This window comes from Chelon labrosus (genome assembly GCF_963514085.1).
Source record: "Chelon labrosus genome assembly, chromosome: 5".
NCBI lineage: Eukaryota > Metazoa > Chordata > Actinopteri > Mugiliformes > Mugilidae > Chelon > Chelon labrosus.
This window is the reverse complement of record NC_140341.1, coordinates 16,621,907-16,635,096: the sequence shown is the minus strand read 5'-3', so window position 1 is coordinate 16,635,096 and position 13,190 is coordinate 16,621,907. Positions and strand designations below refer to the sequence as shown.

The 13,190-nt window shown below is 42.7% G+C and overlaps 1 protein-coding gene across 4 annotated transcripts in view; it reads right to left on the bottom strand.

The window, feature by feature from the left end:
- Positions 1-60: 60 nt before the first annotated feature.
- The window catches only part of LOC311488433 (dedicator of cytokinesis protein 9), a 73,595-nt gene continuing 60,465 nt past the window's right edge, over positions 61-13,190 (bottom strand). For all 4 annotated transcript variants that reach the window (XM_084545139.1, XM_084545140.1, XM_084545141.1 and 1 more), the window contains 20 exons: positions 13,004-13,137; positions 11,440-11,554; positions 11,222-11,288; positions 11,087-11,134; positions 10,211-10,347; positions 9,273-9,388; positions 9,044-9,181; positions 8,779-8,961; positions 8,220-8,333; positions 7,876-8,091; positions 7,677-7,734; positions 7,456-7,562; positions 6,593-6,715; positions 6,386-6,499; positions 4,493-4,639; positions 4,184-4,394; positions 3,316-3,506; positions 3,115-3,215; positions 2,896-3,034; positions 61-1,350 (listed from right to left, as the gene is read on the bottom strand). In XM_084545139.1, coding sequence (XP_084401265.1) covers positions 1,225-1,350; positions 2,896-3,034; positions 3,115-3,215; positions 3,316-3,506; positions 4,184-4,394; positions 4,493-4,639; positions 6,386-6,499; positions 6,593-6,715; positions 7,456-7,562; positions 7,677-7,734; positions 7,876-8,091; positions 8,220-8,333; positions 8,779-8,961; positions 9,044-9,181; positions 9,273-9,388; positions 10,211-10,347; positions 11,087-11,134; positions 11,222-11,288; positions 11,440-11,554; positions 13,004-13,137 — 2,585 coding nt within the window. In that variant the 3' untranslated portion in view covers positions 61-1,224. The remainder of the gene's footprint in view (positions 1,351-2,895; positions 3,035-3,114; positions 3,216-3,315; positions 3,507-4,183; positions 4,395-4,492; positions 4,640-6,385; positions 6,500-6,592; positions 6,716-7,455; positions 7,563-7,676; positions 7,735-7,875; positions 8,092-8,219; positions 8,334-8,778; positions 8,962-9,043; positions 9,182-9,272; positions 9,389-10,210; positions 10,348-11,086; positions 11,135-11,221; positions 11,289-11,439; positions 11,555-13,003; positions 13,138-13,190) is intronic.

Here is a 13,190-nt window from a genome sequence, read left to right as displayed (position 1 = left end):
AGCACTTGATCAGCCTTTGACAATGCTGACTGTGCGCCTCTTTATGACGGGCGGAGCCACGAGATATAGGAGATAGGGAGTCAGGTATGCTCAGTCCCTGACTGAAAAAAGTAAAAAAAAAAAAGTGCAAACTCTGAATGAGAAAAACACAGAACTGCAGAGGAATGAGTGTATTTTATTTAAAAGATAAGCATTAGGGAACATCTCTGTTTACAGCAGAACAGTGACTTTTGTGTTAAATAAAGATAAAAAAAAAAAAACACATTGCTGCCTGAATATAAGACAATTTCAATATTGAACATTTCAATGAACACAAAATGGTAAAAGCTTCATGTGACTTCCACAGTAGGCGTAGTGTCGTTTTCCACACCTCATCGCTTTGGCAAAAAAGGTGAACATAATCTTTACAGTGTATGAGCCCCACACAGCAAGATACTTTGCAAATATTGCACACACTCCTTTTTTTATATACATTAATAAACAACTTGGAATATACTTTTTGTATGCAATGGCTTTAAATAGTTAAAAACTCACCCACCCCCCCTTGTTCTAAGACATTGTAGTGATTTAAGGTTGAATGTAAAGTCATGGGAGGCCCTTTTGCAAAAAAGTAGAAATATAACTTCATGTACAGGGAGATGAGCGTCAATGTACGCAGCATATATTGTTCATCAAGACATCAACATACAGTGGCTTATAAAAGTGGAATACTGTACATAAAAAAAACACAACGTGAAACTTTATCAAAATAAAGAAAAAGGAGCTGTTGGGAGGGTGTTGTGTGTAATGTGGTGACATGCATATTAAAAGTCCCAACAGGAAGGTCTCCATGTAAAACACTGCTCAGTCTTATCAGGTAAAAACAGACAAACATTATGTCTCTCGCTGAAGCCGGGACAAAGTCTGTGTCTCCGCTGCACGTTTTCCCTCTCCTGCTCCTCTCCCCAGTGCTGTCATAAATAATTAAACTGGCCACCCCAACACAGTCCTGCGTGTATATTTAATAGGTCCAGTGCCTTGCTCACGGTCATCTGTGCGGGGGGGCAGTCAGCAAACAGAAGTTGAGAGTTGTCTGTGCTTCCATTTGTTTCCCTTTAAGCCGACTGACGAGATGCGGGATTAGGTTTAGGTTTAGGTTTGTCGCAGTGGTGGTATCGCTGGCGTGCCCGGCTGGGGAGTACAGCTGGCTCTGAGGTCAGGGCTAACCCAGGTTAGCATCGTGCATCATACCACGGAGGATGAGCTGGGGATGCCCTGGATGGTGGCACTGGTCGGTGTGCCGCTAATGGCGTTAAAAATGTGAATTGAGTCCGGAAGAGCGCTCTTCATGCCATCTTCCACGGGACTGATCTGGAGGGAAGAGAGTGCAAGGGAGAAAGTCAGGGCAGTATTTCAGACGTTAATTACTAAAAGCACACTATTTAACTTTTTTGCTGAGATGAGGAGATTGATACCACTCTTGTGTTAGTACCTTAAATATGACGCTACAGCCAGAAGCTTGGTATAAAGATTAAGAACAGGGGTAAACAGCTTTGTCCAAAGGTAACGAAGTCTGCTGACCAGCACCTCTATAGATGATTAACATTGATTATGTGTCAGACCATTAGTTTGATGAGATCAGTAAATTGCTCTTGGCCTAGAAATAGTGCTGTGAAATTCACCTTAGAGGCGCGATTTTACATTTGGACCGACCCGGCCTTACTGTTTTTCCCCAGCTGCTAGTCTCTGTGCTAAGCTAAGCTAAGCTAACCGGCTTCTGGCATGTTGTAGCTATATATTTACTGTACATGAACATTACAGATTTTTCTCAGCAAGGTAGAATATTTCCCAGGATGCATTTCTTCAAAATGCAATGTCTGCCGTACTTCAGGAAAACTAACATGAATAAAACAGAAAACAAGGTCAGCCAAAACAACCAATCCACATAACAGCAACAGAAAGCACACACATTCAGATGCATGTACATACCATTCATACATATACAAATGCATATGTAAATACTGTATACGTACATGCATATATACATTCTGTTTACACATGCAAAAATAAACATGTCGGCAAGCCGAAAGAGACAAAGCAGCAAGTGTTGGTCTAGCCAGCTGTGTTTTTAGTTGGGGCAGACTAGGTGGGCTTTGAGTTCTGAATTTGGAAAGAGCTGTATGGGAGTTGAAATCATAGTTGAGGAATAAATTGGTAACTGTTTTGATAATTGATTAATATGATAATATGTTTTTTTTGTTTTTTCTCTATTGTCCAGTGGCTGAAAAAAAACAACTATTAATTGAATTAGCAGATTAATCAAAACTGAAAACAACCGGTACTTTTTAAAACAAATCTGGAAGATTATTCTGAAGGATAGTGGACATGTGTTTCACGAGTGACAATCTTTTATGTGCAGCTGATCTCTTATTTATTGCAGGGATGTAAAGATAGGCCAGTCTGTGATCTGATCTGATCTGATACATTTGCTAATCTTTGCTCTGTGTTTTTAAGGACAAAGGATGGACCTTATCATTACAGTAAAACGTCCTCTGTGTGTCAATCACAAGATAAACACGGATCAAGAGTTACAGCAACATCAGGATTTCTAACTGTCTGACGAGGAACCTTCTTACAGCCTTACAGACGAGTCTGTCCGGCTGGACCAACAATTAACAGGTCTGTCTTTATTGTGTGCTGGTGCTTATTGCATTACCATCAAATCTGCTCATGTCAGCACAAAGGAAAAACAGAGAATCGTGTTATCACAGAGTGCATTATCACGTTATCAATCATATAATGAACAGCACTCAGTTCACTTGCCACAACCTGAGGGAGATTACAGGTGTAAAATTAGTTATCCTGAAAGCAATTACACTGATTGAGTAACAGCAGTCGCGGCAATAATGTACTCACTTGCTCGTGCATGATGATGGACAGCTCTCTGGCTAAGTCTCTATAGTTGGCTTTCATCTCGTCGTGGTACTCCTGTTGATCCTCCTTTATCAGCCGCTCATTGATGCCTAAGCCGTGGCCACACGCCTCCACAAAAAGCCTGTCACGAAAAACAGTTTTCAGACGTGTTAAACGGTTAAAGTAGTAAAGTCCGACCAAGCCGACATCTCGTATCCTCACCTGAAGACCTCCTTCAGCTGTTTGACCTTGTTATCCGGGTACTTCTTGGCGCACGCATCGTCTAGAAAAGCTCGGGCATATGCAAGTGGTCCTGCGTTAACCTGAAGGAGGAGGTCATTTTTGACATTGTAATGTTACTATCAGGTGTGTGCAGATGTGTGTTTATATATACTATATATATATGAAATCTAAAGCAGGCACCTGGACACTGATGCTGCCCTGGAGTTTGAGCTGCAGGCGGATCATGTCCACCTCGCTGGAGGAGCAGAGCTGTTTGATCTCTGCCACCTTCTTGCTCATCTCATCGATGGCCACTTCGATGGGGCTCAGATCAGTGTGGTGCTGATACATCACCGCAATGCGCTTCTTTACGTAGGGAAAACAATGCGTAGCTGAGGGGAGACAAGCACAACAAAGACAGAGATGAACACATGCGCTTTTTTGCAGTTTTGCAGCTCCGGAGACAATCGTATGTGGACAGCACATCCTGTAAAAGCCCCCATATAATAAAGATAAAATCAAACGTTTGGATCTCTCGCACTGTAAAACAATATAACTATGATTAGGACAAGGAAAGGACCCTGACAAACAGCTGACATGTTCGAAATCTAATCAAGATCTGACATTTGTTCACAGAAGCTTTGTGCTGAGCAATGTAACAAGCAAACATCTAATGTGACAGTCTTCTTCTTAGTGCGTAGCTCAAGACTGATCTCATCTTAGGAGAAGGTGACATTAGGAAGAGGCAGCAGGGATGAGAGGATAAAACGTGTTTTTATGTACAGCTAGGTTTTATTACACGGCAGTACTTCAAAGAGAAACCACACTTATTCCATATCTGCTGATTAGCCATGTGGAAAACAAATAATATATTATGTGTTGCATAATATCTTTCACGGAAACAGATAAGGGCAAGATATTTGGCAACAGATATGTCTCAGGTGTTTAGAGCTTGAAAGATGTTTAAAAGACGAGTAGGGCCTTACAGCACACCCAATAGACTCCCTTAGTTTATCTTATCTGAGACCACTACCTAAATGTATAGTAAAAATAGGGTTAATATATTTACTGGTTAATATAGTCTTGCGTTTGCACTGCTCCTCCACACCGCCTTGCTTCTTTCCTGATATGGTGAAAGGCATCTCAAACACAAATCGACGGATGTTGTGGCTCTTTTCAAAGTCCGTCTTCCTGTCGGCCAGCTCCTTCTCATCCAGGTATGGAGTCACGTGTGTCACTTGGATGTACGCGTACTTAGAGTCCAGGTCTTTGGGGTTGATCTGCAGACAATGCAAATGAGACATCAAGAACCATGTTTCTAGGGGGGAAAAAATAACAGAAACCACACACCAATTAAAAAGATTTTAAAAAATCTCACCCGTCCTGAGTCCTGAATCATCTTCACGTTCTCTTGGCCGAACTTGTCAGAGTACAGCTTAAGGAGCCTCTGAGATATCTCTGACAGGGGGGTGAACTTGGGTTCTTTGTAGATGTACTCCTTACCATCTTCATCTTCAAAGAAGCCCTAAAGAAGATAAAATAGTCTCAAGGGTTGGAATAAATATGAAAGACATCATCTAGTAGGACACCAAGAACCAAACAAATCCACATCAAACCACACAGGAGTTGTGAGTGGGAGTCATTCCTAATAATAAAATAAAATGCACAGATCAGTCAAAACATTATGACCACTGACAGGAGAAGTCAATAACATTGACTGTCTTGTGACAATACAATGCTCTGCTGGGAAACTTTTAGACCTGGCATTCATGTGGATGTTACTTAGACATGTACCACCCACCTAGACCAGACCAGGCACCCCCACCCCAGAGCAATGACACTCCTTGATGACAGCAGCCATCCCCAGCAGGATGCAGCCTGACACAGGCACATACACAAACAGCACAAGGTGTTGACCTGGCCTCCAAATTCACTAGATCCCAAACTGATCAAATATCTGTGGGATGCAGTGGAACAAGCCTGATCCCCTCCCTTCAACCCAGAGGACCCAAAGGCCCCCACTAAAAACATTCTGTAGCCAGACACCACAGACACCTTCAGAAGGCCATCATGTCCATTCTTTGATGAGTCACAACTGTTTTGGAGGCACAAGGAAGAACCTACACAATATTAGGAAGGTGGTCATAATGTTATGCCTGATCCGTGTTTGTTTTTAAAGACTCAGCTTCGAGCTGAACCGATTTGCTGACTACACGATTCACAACCCTCTAACTATGTCCAAACTCACGAAAATAGTGTTAGTTCACTGATGTGAGTAAAGGACAGAGGTGGACACACAGGCTTCACACTATCAGTGGGAGCATTTAGATTAGTCATTTATCTTGTATGTAAATGGGTAAAAAAAAATAAATAAATCCCATGAATTAATGGCTGAAGACATGCATTTATCTATTGAGAAATTAATCCTGCTGTTTCCCCTTCAATGTTTTCCTACTGCTATTAGCACAACACTGTAGTAGAGGAGGAGTTAAAGGGCTAAAAGATAAGCAATGCAAGTGACATAGCACCTACTGCATTAGAGAAGGAGCACAACACAGCCTAAAACATCACTGCACTCCCAACTGAAACGTTGGCCTTTGTATGGATTTACCTCAGCCTCTGAGTCAGTAAACTGGTACTGCTACAGGGGTGTGGACAACACAAGAAATAAAGTCATCATTATTCCATAACTACCTAAATACTATGAACAAATGTAAGAACTCAAACTTTTCAGTAAACATGGATCTGCAGACAGACAGCATATATTAGCTATTAAATATAACAGTTAGATGCAACCACACCCAAGGGATACTTTACAAAATTTGAGTCTCAGCACTAAAACCTCACACACTACATCTGTAACACAGAAACACTGAAATGAGTGAGCAGCCATGCAACACAGTCTCCAAAACAGAAAGCAGCAGTGTTGACTGTTACTGTAACTTGAAGCAGCAACGAGTGACTGAGAAGTGCAATGGATTACGGCAGCACCAACACCACACAAAGACTCAGGCTGCTGAACAACAGGCTAGCAGGGTCTACTGCGCAACTTACCGCTGCCTTCGCAGAGGACGAGAGAGCAGAAAAGTGTATTAGAGTGGGTCAGAAAATGCCACCTCATGCTCTTACAAACAATTCAAAAAACCTCCCGGCAACTCCCATGCTCCATGTTACTTGTGCTCTTTTGTGAAACCAAGCTTTGATATCAGTTTGGAAAATGGGAAACTACTCCGTTGAATGGAAAAGGCCACTGTTTGAGAGATGAACTCACCTGGCCGAAGAAAGCCACTCTGAAGTAGGTGCCCAGCAGTCTCTTGCCTGAATGCATGACTTCTGTCACTTTGCTGTATGCGCGATGCAGTGTGTCATACAGGTGGGCCAGTTTCTGTGCAAAGCAATGCATGTGAATTAGAATTTTAATGCTTTAAAGGATCATGAACTACCTCCAATTAGTGGGGATTGTTGTCTGGGTTGATACCTCAAAGTCCCTGCGCTTCTCATAAATAGGGATTATGAGCTTGTAGATGTCAGAGATGAGCTCGTAACGCTCGGCTTTCCACAGTCCACCTGCACACTCCTCCAAAAGCTCCATTAAGACGTCCTGAGGGAGAAACAGAAAGGGGGGAAACTGTTGATGGGCATTACATAAGAAATATAGCCGACACTTAAAAGTGTTTTCGCTCCTTTTATCACGGCCAAGATGTGCTGAATATAAGGACATAGAGAATTATATACTCATACACAACTAAATTTTTCATGCTGCCCCTCTGAAAAGGATTATTACTTCAAAAGATACGCATTAATGATACAAAAAACGCATTTTATGCTCATGTGAACTGCACATTTGATTTGATATATTGGAAGTCGGCTGTCAGAAAGTCCCCATGTACAGTATCAGCTAACAGAGAGCGATTTGATTCCACATATTGTACGTGTTTCCTGCGTAACCAGCCACACCGGCCGGCTCCAACAGCCTGAGCAGGCACCGTGCATGTGTGTATGAGTGAAGTAGAGAGAAGAAGAGGAAGGTGGGGGCAGGAAAATTTGAGAATACATTTAATTGGACTCGAAATTAGCACACGCCCCGTACTGCAGGATGAGACAGTTTTAAACAGTTTTCCACCAAATTACAAACTAAAATATCATAAAGAAGAAACCAACAAGGTGACTTTTTTGTCATTACTGGACCAGACGTGTAGTGCACATCATATAAAGATCTCATTTGATTTCACATGGGGACTTAAGATGATGATACATTTGTCCAAAAACCGACTAAAATTTGAATCGTAAACAGTGATGTTGTGTTTTGGTTCTGGATAAGTGTATAAATGATGTAAGTACTTCATTGAAATGGACGTCCTGCATCCCGACGTCCTCCATCATTGCTCCTTCTTCATCGATGTTTGGCGTCACGACGCGGAACGCTGAGCAGCCCTGCTTGATCATGCCTGCACACAGAGAGAGATGAGACTTTATTTCAGCTGTCAGAAATAAAACCACAGCTGCTGTCTGGTGGCTACAGAATTATAAGAACAGATTTTGATCTGAGATTACTGAAGCACCTTTTCTCCGCAGGTACTCTGCAACAAGTGCTGCAACGTGCACGTAGCACATGGCCGCCTGTGAACAACAGGAACAACTCAGGTCAGAGGACAACACTGACAGAAGACACAGGGTTCAAGACAGTAGGATTCACTGGAAGAATGTCAGTATGATGTATTTAATTTATTGTTCATGTCATAGTCCGGTTTTATCACAGACCTCTGACAGGTCTCCGTTCTTCACATGGATCCGGGCCATGCTGTCCAGCCAGGTCTTGCGTAGCTCAGGCGTGCTGGCGTAAGACTTGGCGAGGCTGTACTGCAGGTCCACCAGCATCTCCGGGTCTCTCTCGTGCTCCTTCATCTGAGCCGTGGCCATCAACACTGTTCTGATGCGTTTGGTCAGGTCCTTCACATCTGACGGGAAAGCTGTGTTCTGTTGAGGAGGATGAAGTTATCAGCTGCGTTACTTCTAGTTTAGCTAAAGCGCTTTTTATTATTATTACGATTTATTTTTTAACACAGTTTACATAAGTGGGATCATAACATAAATTAATTCCTCACCTTGATAGTTTTATCACTGTTGGCACAGTTGTTGATTATTGACAAAGACTGCTGGAAGCGGGTACTTCCGATACCAATTACATCAGCTATTAACTGACTGACCGCAATCACGACCTAAAGGAATGAAAAGATCAACAGTTTAAGCCTTGTGTTTTTTGTTAACACCAACTTTACATCCCCATTTTTGGGAGGTATTACTTAGACTTAGATTTAGAGAGACTTCATTGATCCATAAGGGAAATTGCTTGGTCACAGTAGCACAGTTGCACATAAAAAACACTCTTGAAAACAACTAGTAAAAAGAAAAACAAAAACAAAAAAATAAATAAAATATAAATAAATAAAAGAAAAATAGAAAAAAATCAATGGAACAAATATATAAATCATTTTACACATATATGTATATAGTGTATACAATCTTAATGCATATTTTATCCCATGTGCTAATCATATTTATGTCGCAAATAATCTCAAGTACTAATTATTAAGCTAATAAAACAAAGATTTGAGCTGTTAAAAGACAACCTGACAACTGTCTGTTGTAAACTACATATCTCACCTGTAGGTGTGTCCTGACAAAGGACTTGCGACCTGTGTAGTCGAAGTTACTCTTCATGAGGAAATACAACAGATGGGCTGCGTCGCTGCGAATGGAGCTCAGCTTGGAGTTGCAGCACTTCAAGATCTCGTAGCAGAACGAAGCGCACATGTCTGCCCGCCCTTCGAAAAACGTGCAAGGGAACTAGAGAGTGAAGTGAGACAGGACTGGTCATCAGCTGGTCCTGCGGTCAGATCAGGTCGTGGCAAATAAAAATCCTCCATACCTTGTAGATGAATGTGCGCAGCGAAGTAAAGACCTGCTTGAGGGCTGTTTCTGACTGGTTGATGCGCAGGAAGCAGAGGTGGACATCAAACACCTTCTTCATGAGTGGACTGTGACCGTGGTCCGAGCACAGCTGTGTCTGTGGAGAAAGACAAAATCATAAATCGTGGCTCCGACAGAGAATTAACTAGATCAGCTAACATCCGACGAGCAGCAGTTATGTCTCGTACCTTGAAACTCATGATGAAGATACTGAGCGTGTCCAGGACTGTCAGGCACACTTCAGTGGCAATGTTGGCCTCTAGCAGGGACTGATTTAACACATCTGCATCCGAGTGGCTGTAGGCTAGAAAGACACAAGACAAAGCTGTAGCTCTTTCACCTCTACTACAACTACACCCAGCAGAGCGTGAAAGCTCCCTGTAACGTGACAGTTTAATAATTTAATGTCAAAATGGGAGATCTTAGCGTTAAGAGCAAAGTCGCAGCTTGAAAGATGGAAAACTTTATGATGATGAAAAAGATGACGTTTCATTCCAAACAGAGGCCAAAAGTTTTACAGTTTAACCAAATAAATGGTGAGGTACAAATTTAGTTTACAGACTGTCAATTATTTTATATTCCTAACGTAGTCACAGACGGAGTTTTGGAATGAAACTCTTCGTGTTTATATTTTCCATGGATTGCTTTCACAGAGTGAGATGTAAAAAAAAAGAAAAAAAAAAGAAGTGAGCTGTGCAGAGGGAGGAGACGGTTTTAAAAAGTTAAAATGAGCATGCTCTTAAATGAACCAAAGGAACAGAGCCGTTAAAAATCTTCCTGCCGCAACCTGATACACTCTTACCATGGTCTACAGATATTCCAAGAATACTTGAAATCTTTCTTACACTGAAACACAAAGAAACTTCGTTGAATGATGCCATTTGACCAAAGGACCACCTAGTTTAACAAACAAGCTTCCAGGCCTCAATTTTATTTATTTCTCTGATGATTTCTGGAGCATTCTCTGCTTCGGGGAGGGCCGGCTGGGTTTAAACAGAGGATGAGGAAGATGATGATGATGATGTTGAAAAGTATGAGGAGTCAGACTAGCACAGAGTGAGGCGGAGGAGGGCAAGGGTCCTGTGGTAGAGCATGTGTGATGAAGGGTAGAGTATGGGGCACTTACTGTGGTTAAAAGTGTATGAGTTATCCAGGCTGCTGAGCTGCTGTAAGCGGGCATGCATCATTCCCGCCCTGTTACGGGACACAGGCAGAGTCTGAGACTTCCGCTCATGTGCTACGGGTCCTGCCCCATCCTGGTTCCTGATGAGGAAACAGGACAATGTCAGACTGCTGCTGATGACCAGCAGAGCCAGAGTTAGTGAAGCAGGTTAGGGTGAATGATGCCAGAATGAAGCAACTAGCACTCAAAGGTCCTCAGAGCCGAAGGAAATGCAGAGATTAGCTTATGAGACGTTGAAGAAAAATGTCTGGGTGTGAGTGCATGACAGGCACGCAGTTAAAGGTGATAATTATCAGAGCAGTATTGTCAGTGTTAAGGAGTCAAAGCCATGCATGAAAGACTGAGAGAGGCAGTGAATTGAGAGAAGCGTCACAGCACTGCAGGTTTTCTGAGGTGAAAAGATCTCTCATGCAATTAGTCTGTTAGAAAAGTTGGTTCCACCTATAGGCTTACCCAGGCAGGAGAGGGCAGGAGCCAGGTTTTATTTCATTATGTTAAACTTGCCAGCATTTGAGTGAACAGAGATAGAAACAGTGGTGGGAGGTTAGAGAGAGTGAACACTCAGCCCTCTGGGAGTCGAGGCCAGAACTCCAAAACAGTCGTGAGAGTACAGTATGTGCGTGTTTTTTGAGAAATTTGAACATACGGCACAGTCACACCTTCAAGAAGTTATAAGCATTAGCAAATTTTACCCCGGATGCCTTGAAATTTCAACATTAAGTAGCTGCACCATTCTTATAAACCGTACAGTGCAATTAATGTGCAGCAAAAACATTTTGTCTACTCATTATATGTCTGGATCAATGCCAACAACATTACCTGGCGATGTATCTCTTCCCCATGTATCTGAACTGATGGAGGCACACTCTGAAAAAAAGCCACAGAGAAGTCAGTTACCATAGCTTTTTATGACAGTACTCGTGACGTGAGGGTGTTCTGTGGGAGGAATCTCACTCGACTAAAGTGAAGAAGTCCATCAGTTCAGTAGATGAAGCCTTGCTCCAGTATGTGAATAGAGCATCTGGAGGAGGCACACAAAAAAGAGAAGAAAGTAGATTTTTGGAGATATAGTATATATATATATATATATATATATATATACATAGGTGGACTTTGGAAGGGTTTTAATATTGGGCAGAAATAACAGGCGAGGGAGAAAGATGGGGTTTTACCTTCAGACATGCTTTTGAGCACATGCAAGAAACACATGAGGAGGCTCTTGATCTCTGCCTGGTCCAGTTTATCACAACGCAGCAGGGTACTTCCCAGGGCCGAGGCGGGCTGGTTCTGAGGGATAAACATGTCGGTCAAGCACAGACAGACAAACACATCAAATCCCACCACGGCTCTGCTTATTTTAAGATAAACCAGAGTACGGTCGGTTTATTTTTGAACCAAAAAGAGAATTTACCACAGTAGTGACATTGCAAGTTTTGCGGACATAAAGTGGACATCGTGCTGTACTTATGATATAGTTAACATGAGTTTTTCGATACAGCAGTCAAGCTACGCTAGTGGAGTCATTCACTCGGCTCTATGCGTGCTGGAAAATGTGACACTGAACAACAAACACCATTTTCCTCCCAGCTGAATCAGAGGGCCGGGAGAAAAGCGCCAAAGCAGTGGAGCAGCGGCTCTACCACAGCGAGAGGTTTGGAAATGTACCAAGCACGTTCCTTTGCCAGCAGTTAGTCTAGACCATGAAACTGGCTGTGGGTGACTTCATGGAAAACATGAGGCAACTGCTTTTCTTTTTTCTTTTTTTTTTTAAGGGAGGAGAACTTTTAGGCTAAAATTAGATTTCCTGTGGATGTGGATAAAAACCTTGGAGCTATGGTGCAATTACTTTTTACTAAGAGTTTTAGCTTATTCATATTAATGCAGAGTTCCTACAACTTTGGTGTCCTCTTGTCCCCTTATATTGGTACACAATTTCACAATTTTATAGAAGCTGTCACACATCACAAACAAAAAAACAGCTCCAACAACAGATACGTTTAAATCTAGTTTGTGTGTTCAATGACCTCTTCTCGCTTGTTTATCAGACTGAGGGAAGAAATCACACAGCACACACGATAGGAACTTAAAAGTGTGAAATCCATTATATCGTGCAGGCTTATCAACATCTAGAAAAAGAGCAGAGATAAAACCTGTGAGGCCCTTAGGGCACTACAGGTCTGGTTTACAGCACCAGAGAACAAACACGACAAAGCCTGGGAATCGTCTGGCAAAGAAAAGGCTCAGAGTTTAGGGTGCTAGGACACTCTCTCTCACACAATCATTCCCAGATGGGACACTCTTAGGCGGGGCTGTGTGAAGGAAGTAGGTGTTTTGTACTTGAAGTGAAATGCTGGACTGGAGGGTGGCTGGACTCTCTGGCACACAGGGGACAGTGAGCAGGGAGAAGTCCACTGTGACACGCTTGGTGCGCACGGAGGGCACGGGCTCCTCGGCCTCCGCAAAGAAGCGCAGGACATTGACGGACTGTCTCCGTACGAACTTCTCCGTCTGCCACGGCCAGCAGTACACCGAGGGGCGGGGAGTCAATGGTACAAGTTAACAAAGAGGGACTTTCTGGTGGCACTTTTGTCACAATCAGGGGACCTGTGATGTGCCTGGAGCACCACAGTGAAATGGATGCTAAATACGAACGTCACAGAAAGCCTAAATTAGATTTCTAATTAATGCCATATGGAATCACTGTGCAGAAATCACGCCGCTCCTTCTGACGTATACCTTGTCGAGAGAATTGCCCTTGTCATTGCTCCTGTCCAGCAGGCTGTTAGCAGAGTCAGTGCTGATGAGTGAGCCACGGGAGTCAGCATGGCGCACGGAGTTAATGTTGGGGGTGGACGCTGCGTGAGGCGTAGCTGTAAAAAAAAAAAAAACAGAAAAAAAGTAGTTATATATTATTGTAAGGATA